Raw genomic sequence first — 14,281 nt, 5'->3', positions numbered from 1 at the left:
TGGCAGCCGTCTTTTGAAGTCATTGCAACTCATGGGGGAACATGCCCTTTTCAGGAAAGCCGGCTTTTCAATTAAGCTGTGCGTTTTTATGATCTGAGAGGAGTAATTTCATGCTCCTGTCAATAACCCGCACTTCATGTGCTGTTATGACCTTTATTACTTATTTTTCTTTTGTATTATTTCCATTTCATAATGGTGATATGGCACTCCGTGTGCTCTGTGTCTGGGGAATTATTGCTCTCCCTAAGTAGCTGAAGTCATTGTGACTTTGGCCTCGTGCCTCACAATCCACCTGAGCCTTGCGGTAGTTCCCCTTGAATTGCTTCAGAGGGCGTTTCAGTGCATACACAGTGCTCAGGTACCCATGCTTTTAATCTAGTTTACAAGCATGCGCCTTGCCATCCCCAACAACCTGCCATTTCCTAGGGATAGTTGGGTGATCGCATGGTCCGAGTGTAGCATGTGATTTTGCTCTTGCTAATGTTGTACCTTCAGATTTCAGTTCATTGTTTCCCCACCTCTTGTGTTGTGCATTGCTAAATAGCTCTGGTGTATCACCCCAGTGATGGCTGCATCTAGCGCTCCATGAAGTAGCCTCAGTGTATCATTTTTATTTCCCCCTCTAACCACCTCACCCCTTCTGGATGTTTTTAAGTGTGTACGTCGCATCTGTGCTGCTTTGACGTGGTCCTTTTCATTGTGCCATGGGGTCTTTCAAGTTCAAGGTGCTAAAAGGGTCCCATCAAGACTCCCCCTGCTGGGAGCTGGGGGTGCATATTCCAGCACACAAAGCGTCACCGCTGTTATGGTCATAAGAATAATGTGCGCTAGTCTGCGCCCCCAGCCCCCCTCTCCATTAGTCTTTTTGAAAATAGCCTTGGAAGGTTTCATTGAATTTTTTTGCAACTCTCTTCACAGCCTAAAACACAGTGAAAGCCGTGTTTTAGGCAGGGGCATGCATAACAACAAGCAACCCAGGCCGTTAACTTTGTTGGGAATAAGAAAGCCTTGTGCTTGCAAGGCCATGCTCAGCTGACTGCACCTGTTCTTGTGAGCTCGAATGTTTCCTCCTCTGAAGTAGTAGGAATTTGACCGGGGGTCGCTTGCTGGTGCCGGTTGCTGGGATTTTGAGATTCCCTTTGGGGAGGAATATTTTAAAACAGAGGATTGTTGGGGGAGTCAGGGGAGGATGTTTTGGGGCCTGTGGGAAGCATCTCGGTGACCACAGGGGGCTCCTATGGGAGGCAGAGGGGTTCTCGGCTTCCCTGCTGCTCTGACACACAAATGCAAAGGTGGCAAGAATAAAAAAGAAAAGGTGCTTTTTGCCAGTTGGCTCAATACATATGAAGCAAGTGTCATGCCCCTTATAGGAGCGGGACCGTGCGCACATGATCTCCTCTTGTGCTGCTGTTCTGAGATTCCTCTGTGAAGCAGCCCTTGGCATGGGTGGTTTTGCACAGGCACCTGCAATATCCTCTAATCAGAGAAGAATATCCTGCCCCTGACAATCGCTTGCGAGGCTCAGAGGAATCAGAAGAGGAATGACTTTTTTTTATTTCTTTTTTTGAGGGAATGAATAGAAGAGAGGTTACAGGTGAGCAGGGAGGCTCAGTGTGAGAGGACCTGGCCTTGGCTGCAGTGTGCTCAAAGGCACGGGTCCGAGTGACGCTTTGTGGTCTTTGTCGGAAGTTATTCTTGGAGCTCTTGAGAATGAAAGCGAGAAGTTTCCCCTAATCTCAGTGGCCTGTTGAAAGAAACTTTTTTTTTTTGTTTAAAAGATGTAAAGTGTCAGCCACCTTAATACGTTCTCTGTGTGCAGAGAGAGCCCGCAGCATGGTTTTTATCAGGATGGCCATGAATTTGTTCCTGCCATTTTCGCATCACCGAGCAGCGAGTGAATGAGCCATGAGAGACGCCCGGGAGAAATGGGTTCTTGTCGCAGTTTGGCTGCAGGCAGGTTATTTGGGCCTGTCTTTGGTAGGACTGTTGTCACGTATTATTAACAGAACAAGGCAATGGACTCAAGCTGCAGCAAGGGAAGGTGAGGCTGGATATTAAGAAAAACTTTCTCACTAGGAAGGTAGTAAAGCACTGGGAACACGTGACCCAGGGAGGTGGTGCAATCTCCATCCTTGCAGGTTTTGAAGACTCGGCTAGACCAACCTTTGGCTGGGAAGATGGAGTTGGGGCTGGTCCTGCTTGGAGCAGGGGGTTGGACTAGATGTGACCTCCTGAGCTCCCTTTGAACCCTCATTTTATACAATTTTATATATGCTTATTTTATAGCACTGGAAAAGAGCCCTGGATTAGATGACATGCATGTTTACCTTTTCTTGGCCTGCCAGCCCAGAGAATCTAATGCTAGTATCATGCAAGTTAGAAGATAATGGCACAGGTGCCAGCTGGTAAGACAGCAAAGGTCTCATCTTACTTCAGCCTTGCAATAGTGGCTTAAAAGGAAAATCCACATTGCACTTCTCGGGTTTTTTTGTATGCTAGTACCTGGAGCCCCAAAGAGACTCGTGCAGTGATGCTGCTGGGTGCCTACCGTCACATACAGCCAGTATCTGGAGGGCCTCAGAGTCTCAGGAATTACTGGCTTAATATGTGCCTTGCTCAGATGTAGGGGTGTTGTGTCCTGGCAGAGAGCTGGGTTCCTTCGGACCTGGTAGAAACCGTTTTGCTGAAGAACAATGTCATCCATGACATCACGTGTTTTGGAGCCCAGTGACAGAGAAGGAAAATGGGTTCCCGTTTGGCCGTAACACACATTAAGCAAATGTGAAAGGAATATTATGGTTTAAAAATTAAACACTTAGTTAAATAATTAAACATGAATAATTTTTGTGCAAATGGATCTGGGAGATGCAAGTTGCCAGGCTGACACAGTTCAAAGCCGTTGCGCTGCAGAGTGTCAGTGACCTGTGAACGTAGAGGCTGTTCGTTACTTTTATCACGTTGTTAATAATGCCCTGGAGGAAGAGGGACCTGGAGCGATGGAGATGTTTAAAAAAGAATTAAGCACCTGTCTGCAATGAGACTTCTTTTAACTTGTTAATTTACATAGTTACCGAGGGATATGTGAATATATCACTTCTTACATCGTTTACGTGCAAAAATACTGAAATGTCTTTTTAATAAGACATATAGACAGTTCTGCCAGAGCTGCAAGTCAGTCCATCAGCAGAGGCTCTCTTTAAGGGCTGTGTTTGCTCGGTGGAGGGGATGTGTTCAGACCTGATCTGCTGACCCTGGACAGAAGATTGGGATAAGGCTATAATTTGACTCGGGAACACATTTACCACCTTTGGAGGTTAATAGGAGTTTTTGTGGGAGAGGTGAATTACTTGGTGAAATGTTTTCTCATTGGAAAATGAGGATTTGTGGAAATAACTTGTCCAAGGCATGTACTGGTCTCAATGAAACTTCTCTTGGAGAGGTTTCTCAGTGTCACAACAGGAGACTCTCCACCCTGATGGCTATCATCGCACTTACCTGGCCCATGAAAGCTTCATGTTCAAGTTCTTGCTCTGCCTTGGGTCCCACATGATCTGAGGGGGAGTCCTGACCACTAGGTCATTGCCTGGTCCCTTCTCTGGTCTTCTGTCAATAGGGTTTTTTTATATGGGTATGGCTTCTTCTTGACCTGGAATGGGAAACTTCTTTGGTCATCCAAGCATGGTTCTCTTGGATGCACGTGTTTCGTAGTCTCGTAGATGTTAGGGGCTGGAAGGGATCTTACAGATCATTGGGTCCAGCCGTCCTGCACTTGGGCAGGATAGACTGCTGGGATCAGATGACCCCAGCAATTGGGTGACAACATTTGGCTGCACACACGTTTACAAGTGCCTTGCTGAATCACGGCCCCAGAACTTCATCCGGAGTGGAGGGAACAGCTTGAGAAGCAGAAACCCACCATCTTTTTGGAGAGCTGCAAGCAATCCTTGCTGCTTTTCAGATTGTCAAGTATTGGAGAAGGAGACCTTTTGCGGAATGACTTGTGAGCGTTAGTTGTTCTTTATTCGTGTAGCCTGGGGCTTCAGAGGCAACCTGGCCTCGGCTGTCTGTTTGGGGCTAGAAGCCTAGTAGGAAACTAGCACCTAGAAAGGACCCGCATCCTTACAGTGATGCTTTCCAGTCATCGTGTCCACGGGTGCCAGCACAGCAGTGTATTTGCTGTTAACTTGGCATCTTCATGGCGCTCTAAGCAGAGCGACCTAGGGTAGATACTGAGTTGCTTTCTTGCTAGAAATATTCCTTCATCAGCTTGTTCTATGGGTTAATGTTGAGTGCAAGAGGCCAGCACCTCAGCTGGTATGAACCCAGTGGATTCAGTTCAGCTACACCCAGTAACACCAGCTGCCAGGCTGGCCTTCAGTACCTTTCTGAGATACCAAAATGACTTAAAACACTCTTTAAAAAAAAAAAAAAAAAAAAGAGCGAGTGTTGAGGTAACCCCTACAGTCCCTCTCCTATAAATATTGTTACCTTTCGTAATAGGTTTCCATCCTTTAGTGTTTCCTGATATTCAAATGCGATGCAATTTGGCATTGAGTATTTATCTCCGTCTTCAATTAGGAGCCTTGAAATAGAAATCCTGTTAATTTCAAATCAATACAAGAGAGAGCAAATGTGCAATTTAGTCCATTTCTTTAATCGATATTTTATTTAAAAGCTGAAATGTTAACTAGATCTTTGCTTTTGTCATTTGAAATATAACTCGTGTCCCTGGAACTTATGCACTCCTCAGATCTTGGCCTGCTGACGGTATGTTATGGATGTATAGTGGACCTAATAGTGACAGCCACCCATACAGATGCACATTACTCATTTTCTGAATAGGAACTCGACTTTAACCGTGGAATTGGAGTATTTGTTCCATCCCAGAATTTATTGTCATTTTAATTCTTGGTTTTATTTTGTTTTTCAGAAGCCTTCGAAATTGTAGTACGGCATGCAAGAAACTACACCAACACCATGTTTAGGAACCACTACCAGAACATGGGGCCCAGGGCTCTCAAGTTCGTCGGAGAACTTTTTACGGACATCTCGCTGTACATACTGGGCTCAGACATCAATGTTAATGACATGATAAATGATTTTTTTGACAGCTTATTCCCTTTGGTCTACTCGCACTTAATTAACCCGGGCTTTCCGGACCCCTCTATGGAAATGACCGAGTGTCTGCGGGTAGCGAGGCGGGACCTCCGAATCTTCGGTAATTATCCCAAAACAATGATGACGCAAGTGTCGAAGTCACTGCAGGCAACTCGAGTCTTCCTCCAGGCGCTCAACCTTGGGATTGAAGTGATAAACACAACTGACCACTTAAAATTCAGCAAGGACTGTGGGCGTGCACTTCTGAAAATGTGGTATTGCTCGCATTGCCAAGGACTCTTGTTGGCCAAGCCTTGTGCTGGATACTGCAGTGTTGTCATGCAAGGGTGCCTAGCAAGCGTGGTGGAGATAGATAATTATTGGAGAGAATATATTCGGTCCCTGGATGGGCTGACTAAAGGCATGCACGGTGTCTATGACATGGAGCACGTCCTGCTCAATCTCTTCTCCATGATACGAGACTCCATCATGTATGTTCAGAAGAGCGGAGGGAAGTTGTTGGCAACAGTGAGTGCTTTTTAAATTGTTCCTGTAACTCTGTGTTATAGCCATCGCTTTCCGTAAGTCGACGTTGTTATGCTGCCTCCTGCTAGCACTTAAAATGTGCATGCCTAGGAACTGGGGATTAACTCTCCAAAGAGCAGCTCCTGCTTTCTAGCATGAGCAGGGGATGACAAGAGATGACTTGGAGGCTCACCCATAGAAGCGATGAGCTTTGGATCACTCAGCACCACTTTGTAATGAGAGATTTCAAGGACTTCGTGAAGTGGCCTGAAACAGGAGACTCATTTTTGCCTGGGGTTGTGCTGTTTTGCTGGAGCTGTGGGGTTGGGCTGCAAAGCAATGAGAAGGGATAGCACAAATCAGTGATGTTATTTATTTATTTATTTTGGGACCAAAACTGGCATGAGTTTCTCTTTGGGATTAGAGCTAGGGTTCTGCTTGGGTTTGATTCAGGTAAGGATGGAGATATCTGTAATATTGGTAGACTGGGAAGTACTACCAGGAATTGTCACTATGGGAGAGATTTTTACATCGCAGCAATAAATGGGAGAACAAACGCTAGCAGTGCTGAAGTGTAGGTTGTAGCCGTGTTGGTCCAAGGACCACCCAGGAAGAGCACACACCAACTGCAGAGATTTCCTCAGCCTGACAAAGGGTTTTTAAACCGAAAGCTTACCAAAATTTTTTCTCCACCTATTTAAGTTGGTCTAATAACAGATATCAGATTTACCCAAAGAACCTTGTCTGTAACACTGAAGGAACCCAGGTATTCTTGGCTATGCTGAACCAGACAGAAGGTGGTGCTGTGAGTAGCTAATGAGGATATGATCAAAGAGCCAGGTGTAGAGAGAAACTCCAAGATTCAAGTCATCACAAGTCGATCCAGTTTGAATTGGAAGTGTAAAGAAAAGCATCTGTTAATGGCTTGATAAATGAATTTTTAGGTGGTTTATTCCCTTTGGTCTACTCTCACTTGATTAGCCCAGGCTTTTCAGACCTCTCTGAAGAACGGCTTGTGCCTCCAGGCAGTAAGGAAGGCTTTGACAACTATCCCAAGATTATGATGAGACAGGGCTTCCTAGTCCAAACGGCTGAACTGTTGAGTAATTAACTGAACTAGTTAGTGAAGTCAGCTGGAGTAAAGAGCTCAATGACCTAAATAGGGAGAAGGTGAGGAATTTTCTTTAAGTCAAAAGTGCAAAAGTTGCACTCTAACTAAAGCGGGAGAAACTTTATAAGGAAGGGCTCCAGATTTAACTGAATCATTGAGTCATTGAATGAATAAGCACCTTTAAAGGCATTGGGAGTCATAAGAGAACCTACAAGTAATGTAACGAGGGATTGAACAGTAGAGTAAGGTGCATGTTAAAATCTGGGAAGTGCAGGGATGAAGTGAGAAGTGCTGTAAGGCAAGTTGAATTAGATCTTGCAAGTTATATATTTTTTAAAAAGTAACACATTCCTTTAACCATATAAATGAAAAGAGAATGGGGAAAGGATTGGGGCTGCTATGCAGTGAGGTCTGGAAAGAGATGGGATGAATTGAAAGAGAATAGAAGTAGTAATCAAAAATGGAATTAAATTTAATAGTAAAAGTGCAGGGTCATGCACTTCTGGACTAATGACGGCTGTAAGTTGGGAATTCATCATTTGGAAATGACAGGCAAGGATGAAGACCTGGATGTACTTGATCACAGCATGACTGTGAGCCACCAGTGGGAATTGGTAACAATAAAGACAAATACTGTTCACAGATGTGTCAGATGAGATATTTCCCATTGAGGCAGGAAATATTCATGTCATTGTCAGAGGTGCTGGTGAGACCTGGCTTGAATTCTGATCATGGGGGTTCGAGAACGATGAATTTAAGCGGCAACATGAGCACCGCTGGTACTAGGATGGTTGGGGGTAAAGGAGAGCCCGTCTTAGAAGAGGAGACTGCTTCAGCGTGATGATATGGGCACAAAAACAAATAGGCCTTGAATGCCTCAAGCCTAGAAATTAAAAGAATTTTCTTAGCCACCTTCCAGTCCTTTGTCTTAGGATGCTGAATATTTTGGGAAACGGTTGCGGAGCTGTAGCAGTGGTGCTCAACCTCTTTGCCCCATGGGACAGATGTGCAGGTGCAATCTGGTGGGCTGGATTGCTGGACAGGGCCTGTGCACCTGGTTCAGGGTTGGCCCTGCACTATCCTGCCCCGTCCTGAGTGCCAGGATTGGGCCCCATGCTGTCCTGCTTTCCTGATCTAGTGTACAGGGTCACAGGCTGTGGTGATCCCTGTGGACCGGGGCTGGATCTGGCCCACAGTACCCCTGAGTTACGGGAATGTGTCTGGAGTGCAGAGCATTGCAGACTATGGGGGCAGTGGACTGCTTTTTTTTCTTGGTTTAGTGGAGTCTGCTAACATTATAGAAGATGCACAGTATAGGCCTGCACCGTACTTTGCAGGCTGTGGTCTGCATAACTAAAGCAGGTCTGGGTTTCCCTGCTGTAATAACCCTCTCCCACTCTTGGCTACACATAATCCCAGATGTGAAGATATTTATTATTTATCAGGAGTGACCAGAGTCCTTAGATTTTATACTGTGTGAATGTCTGAGCTTCCTCGGAAAACCGTGCCTGTCTTGTTCAGAAAATCCCTTTGCTTTATTTAAACACAGGGGACAACTGGAGTACAGTCATGAGACACTCATCTTGCAAAGCCAAGTTACAAAGGTGTGATCGAATTGTTCGGCACAGGTACAGGAGGGCAGGCGAGGAAGGTCGCGAGAAAGTCATTGTTTGCTTAAAGCCAGCTCTGATTAAAATCTGCCACAAATCTTGCTGTTTGCTGCTTGCTTTTGTCGGTCCTGGCTTCTGTTGACAAAAGCACCGCATTTGCATAGGTCGTTGTGGTAGGCTTGCCGTAAGGAATTCTTATCTTTGTTTGAAGCCATGGAAATGGATTGGGTCATGGATTTGGAGCGGCGTGTGGCATGTCGCCAAGAGCACTCGTCTCAGATGTGCCGGTTCTGCTCGGGGGTTGCACAGCCCTTGTCCGTATCTCTCAGATGCACTTGTTCCTCCGTGAAGCCTGCTGCTGCGCGAGCCCGGTGCGAGGAGACCTCCATCATCCGACACTCCAGTGTCAGTGGTGGGCTCTCTCCATTTCTCAGCACCGATTTCGGGTCTACCCTTTCCTGCTAGAATGGGCTCCAGGTTAGGCTGTGCTTAGGTGTTGTGTGCGGGCTGGATGGGGAAGGCAGAATTAGGTGTTACCTCTGGTGGGGGAGTGATTGGGTCTCTTCTCTTCTCTTCTGCACAGTCCCAGGAGGAGCATATCACGTACCTTGTTTCAGGAGTGCAGCAGTTGTCACCTTAGTCCCTTGCTACGGCCAACCACGGGTGTCATTTCTGGAAGCTATGCTACTGCCCGTTGCAGCTGTACAGGGGGGCATAGCCCTGCCCCGTGTAATAATGCCTTCTGATGAAGAATCGAATGGGGAAGCCTGTGACCGTGCAACACGTGCAGTGAGCCCCTGTTGAGTGATTGGAGGAAGGGCTGCACCACTAACCTGCAAATGGCCTGAAATTCCTAATTAGGTCTGATGCTTGGGCTCTTCCTCTCCAGTTTTTGGCCAAGAGAAACAGCTGGGTAAATTGAATTCAAAAGCATCGGCCTGGGTCGGCTGCCATTTTGCATCTATTAAAATTGCCTTTCTCCTTTTTGCATCATCTACAGAATTTTAGGTAAGTCTCAGTTGGTTTGTGTTGCATCCCCTAGCAATGGGTTGATGAGACATCACTTCAGGTATGGCTGGAAGGCCAGGGAGATGCAGCATCTTTGCAGGTTCGATGCAGGGAGGCTTCAGCTTGGCTAGTGGCTGGCAGCTGGGAAAAATATTTGCAAAACCAACCCACTGAATCTGGAGACACTTGAGACTAATCATTCGCCAGGGGTAGAAAGCATAGCCGCAACACTTTTGTTGCTACCATATGCTACCATAACTTTGTTGCTATGGAAAATGCTACCATAACTCACAACTCAAGTGGCATGCAGGCACCCGCATGCAATCCTGTTACGCCTCTGCAAAAAAGATTAATGCACAAGTGTGGGGAGGGGAGTGGATTCTCCTCCTCCTTGCAATCAATTGGATGTTAATTTATCCAGAGGCAGAACCTGTTCCTCAGTCATTGCTAAACATTATAGGTCTTGGTCTTGACCTTGGAATTAATGGGAACTAATGCCCCATTGAAGATCAAAGAGGGGATGGTAACGATGTGATAAGACCCTATCAGTAGCAGGTCTGGGGCCTAAATCTATTCTTTGACGTTAGAAATCAGGGAGAGTTGCAAGATTTCATAGAAAATGAGAGCAAGTTACAAGAACGAGGTGTGTGCTGTACTTGGAAGTGATGTTTCATTTCATTAGCTCCATACATATTTAGGTATTTATTTAAATTATAACTTGTCTTTAGTGCTTGAGTGATACTTTTTCCTCCTCTTACTGAGCCTCTTTTTGACTTATAAGAACATAAAAGAAGGAACGTAAAGCAAGGAAATCTGTTGTTTTGCAATTACAAGAAAAAGGAAAAGGCACTGTTTTTTTTTAAAGTTGATTTAAAAAATATTGCTACTGCTCAGCTCAGACTTATGTCGAATCTGAGCCCAGAGCCAATTTTTACAAATAGAGGTGGTATTGGCTGTTCAATAGAGACATAGGTGTGTAATGAGAGTGCTGACACAATCGTAACTATAGCATTGCACATTGCCTGACCTCACCATTCGATCTGCATCTGAGATCCAGGATAAATGACTTTTGCCCTTAAGTGCTTGAATACGATTCTTTAACAGTGTTTGGATGGAAGTGTCTCTATTAAATTTATCAGAACATACTCAGTTCCAAAGAATATACCTGGAAGCAAACAGATATATTTACTGTTTCCTATAAATATGATTGTTTTTAAGCCCTATTGTCATATCAAATTAAAAACCGCTATAGGAGTTCTCTTTGAAAATGTGGGGCTGGCTGTTCGTGTCTGTATCTTTTAGCATTCACTTTGGCCAGGAGTGTTTTTGTAGGCAACGTTCAATTCTCCATTACGTTGATAAGGATAATGATGGGGAATTTTTATTTAATTGTCATTAGCATCACCTAGGATGAAGGAGAATTTGTCTTTCCGAGCTTTGAGTAATTAGTCTCCTATCTTCCCCTGTTCTCTCAACTCTTGTACTCATAGCGTCTGACAAAGCAGGCTATAGCCTATGAAAGCTCAGGCCTCTCTGAGTTAGTCTGTAAGGTGCCACTCTACCCTGTCTTTTGCCTACCTTCAGACTAACAGCCCTCTCTCTACTCATTTATTGGGTTGACTCTTCCCTGCACACCTGGTATATGAGTTCTTCCTCCTATGTCCCCTCTTGCTTTGCTACTTGAATTCATCATTGAACATGACCTTAAGTTGACATCTTTCCTTTGCTTCCTCCTCTTCCTCCTCCTCAGTAATTTTTCTGCACTAAATCTGCAGATGAGAATCTGGAACTCCTTTTTTATGGCAGTTAGTTCAAGAAGGCATCCCTATTTACGAAGGACATGGGAGCATATGCTTCTGAAGGTGCGTCCAACACCTAAATGATCTTGGTATTTTGGAAAATAATGCACTCCTAAGCACAGATGAAAAATAAAGGTCCTGCTTAAGTGCTCTCTTTATCTGGGGAAGAGTACCGCAAGGGGTAAAAATGGTGGTAACTTGGCTCCAACGGGGGAAGTTGAAAACTCCTCTGTGACTGCTGACTGAATATAATAATTCCTTTACTAGACAGGTTGGAGGGCTTTGAAGTGAGGTTGTAAATGCTGGGTTGTTTGTTGATGCTCTTAATGTTTGTTTTTGCTACAGTTTGAATTACAAAAAAATCACTTCACAAATATTATCCTGAAGATTGTCTCCAAAAACATCTCACATGCGTTCTCATTGTCTCTGTCTCTATTGATACCTACACATTTGCTGCATTGCCTTCTTGATAGTTCAAAAGTGAGCCAAGTATGACCATAGCTTCTTGCAGATATTTGCTTTGTGACCATAGGGAAGCAGGAGGATGATCATCACCGCTCTTGTTCTTTCTGCCACAGATGAAGCCTATCAGAGATACACATTGCAAATAAACCTCATAAAATATGCAACTCCAACACTGCTTGAAGTTAATGTGCTCACTGCTGTTGAAAGCACAAAAAAGAAAATAGATCTGGGTATTCTTGTACAGCTAATAGTGGCTCTCCTCTGTGGTTTCCTACCTTAAGCTTGCCCTGCAAAATTATTTTTAGCATTAATGCATATGAAATCTAGTTGGAGGGAACAGGTTGGTTTGGCCCAGAAATTAGTTTGCCACAGAGAAATATTTCCTAGTGCTGCTTTTCTTTAATCCTTTAGATTTTGGGCTCTAGCAGGAGAGTTGGAAAAGCAGCCAACAAATGATGTCAGGTTCAGTGAGGGAATACCGTGCTGGAAGTAGGCTGGTGTCTGTGAGGTCGGCATAGACGATCATTTTGGAGTTCAAGCACAGGACTGAAGCCTGGGGGGAGAGGGAGTCGATTCCTGTCTTCGCCACAGTGTCATTGTACGGCCCTGGAGCTGGTCCTTCATTTTTGGTTCTGAGCTGGAGCTGACTTCTGTGTCATAGTCATATAAAATGAGAGTGGGAAGGGAGCTCAGGAGGTCGCATCTAGTCCAACCCCCTGCGCCACACAGGACTGTCCCCAGCTACATCATCCCACCAAGGCTTTGTCTAGCAGGGTCTGAAAACCTCCAAGGATGGAGACTGCGCCACCTCTCTGGGGAGCCTGTTCCAGTGCTTCACCACCCTCGTAGGGTGTTTTTCCTAATATCCAACCTCAACTTTCCTTGCTGCAGCTTGAGCCCATTGCTCCTTGTCCTGTCATCTGCCCCCACTGAGACCAGCCCAGCTCCATCCTTTTTGCAGCCCCCCGGCAGGGAGGTGAAGGCTGCCAGTCTTCTCTTCTCCGGACTAAATCAACCCAGTTCCCTCAGCCTCTCCTCCCAAGTCAAGTCTTCCAGTCCCCAAGCCATTTTGTCCTCTGCTGTACTCTTGCCAAGATGTAATGGGGGGGCCCAGAACTGGATGCAGGACTCCAGATGTGGCCTCCCCGGTGCTGAATAGAGGGGAAAAATCACTGCCCTTGATCTGCTGGCAACGCTCCTACCGATGCAGCCCGGGATGCCGGTCGCCTTCTTGGCACCAAGGGTGCACTGCTGGCTCCTGTTCAGCTCCTTGTCCCCTGTCACCCCCAAGCCCTTTTTTTCAGAGTTGCTGCTTAACCCCCACAAAAGGGTCCTGCTCTAGGTGTTAAATAGAGACTTGGCCTACGCACCAGCAGAACCAAATCCAGAGATACAAATAGTTTGCAAAGGAACACAATATTCTGCTCGTCACAGAATTAATAAGTCAAATGGAAAATTCCTGCTACCAAAAAGAAAGAAAGAAAACAAAAAAGAGGAACCAAGACGCATGAAGGAAATGTCAGTTCATCCAGAATTGTCAGATGTGTGTGCTTAAGATTTAGGCCATTAAATATGCATTTAGGAATGTAGATGCATTTTCTTGCTCTTTAGAGATAACAAGGGCTTGTCAGTTCCCAGTGAAGTCAGTAGAGATGCCGAGATCAGAAGGCGTTCAGCATTTCTGAAAACTGTTCCACTTATTTCAGTACCCTTAGGTGCGTATACACAGAAACTTTGGTTAACCAGTGCTAAGCATTTAAACAGCCTGAGTCAGATTTTCCCTTCCCACTTCTAAAAAAGGGTTAGATTTTTTTTAAAGCAAATAAATGTAGATTCAGTTCATTTGCCTTATGGCTGTTGGGCCTTTAGGCAAACAGAAACTTATAATAATAGTTATTATAATAGCATGACTCTAGGAGTTCAGGCTTTTTGTATATAGCAACAATTACAGAGCAGAGCACTGAGTCTCAAGAGCTGGCACCGCTGCTCCTGCCTTCATTTTAAATGCGAACAGGATGGTCATAGTCCTTAAGAGGAAGAGCCAAGCGTTGATTCCAGACTGAAGCCCAAAAGGTGAAAGGAGATGTGTGGAGGGGTATAAGCTATTTGGGCAGGGCTGGGAAGCGGGGACCTAATGTCTAAGTGCCGTGAGCAACCCTGGGAATTTTCCACTCGGAGAGCACATAAAACACAGGTTGGCATGGTACCAGCATGTGGTGAATGCTCTAACCCTCTAATTTACAAAGCACCCTCTAGAATTAAATGAGCAGATTTTGCAAATTGGCTCTCTACCTTGGTATTAAAACCTCACAGATGAGTTACTGCAAAATCAACATAAACAGAGATCCAGATGAATAAGTATAGCAGAATCTTTGTTACATCTTCTGCAAATATAATCAAGAGGCAAAGAAAGCACCTGCCATAGAGAAGGCAAGCACTGTCTATAGTGAAATGTCAGCCATTTCTCAGGAGATGTGCTGATAAACATTAGGTGCTTCATTGCCACAGAGCACATCTACATGTTCAACTAATGTGCTTTAGGTCATTCACATTAAATCTAGTGCCTCCATTGTGGGGCACTCAAAAAATGTTAATTATCTTATTTTAACGCTTATTAGCTAAAGAGCATAGGGGCACATACATATGACAGAGCTCTGCTACAGTGT

General features: G+C 45.0%; 1 protein-coding gene across 1 annotated transcript in view; it reads left to right on the top strand.

The window, feature by feature from the left end:
• GPC3 (glypican 3) overlaps nucleotides 1-14,281 on the top strand; it is a gene marked incomplete at its 5' end in the record, with an annotated part of 211,097 nt that overhangs the window by 97,865 nt on the left and 98,951 nt on the right. The window contains one exon of the mRNA XM_019536170.1: nucleotides 4,931-5,625. Coding sequence (XP_019391715.1) covers nucleotides 4,931-5,625 — 695 coding nt within the window. The remainder of the gene's footprint in view (nucleotides 1-4,930; nucleotides 5,626-14,281) is intronic.

Source organism: Crocodylus porosus, unplaced genomic scaffold (assembly GCF_001723895.1).
Source record: "Crocodylus porosus isolate Cpor-Errol unplaced genomic scaffold, CroPor_comp1, whole genome shotgun sequence".
Classification (NCBI taxonomy): Eukaryota; Metazoa; Chordata; order Crocodylia; family Crocodylidae; genus Crocodylus; species Crocodylus porosus.
This window is presented reverse-complemented; position numbering and strand designations above follow the sequence as displayed.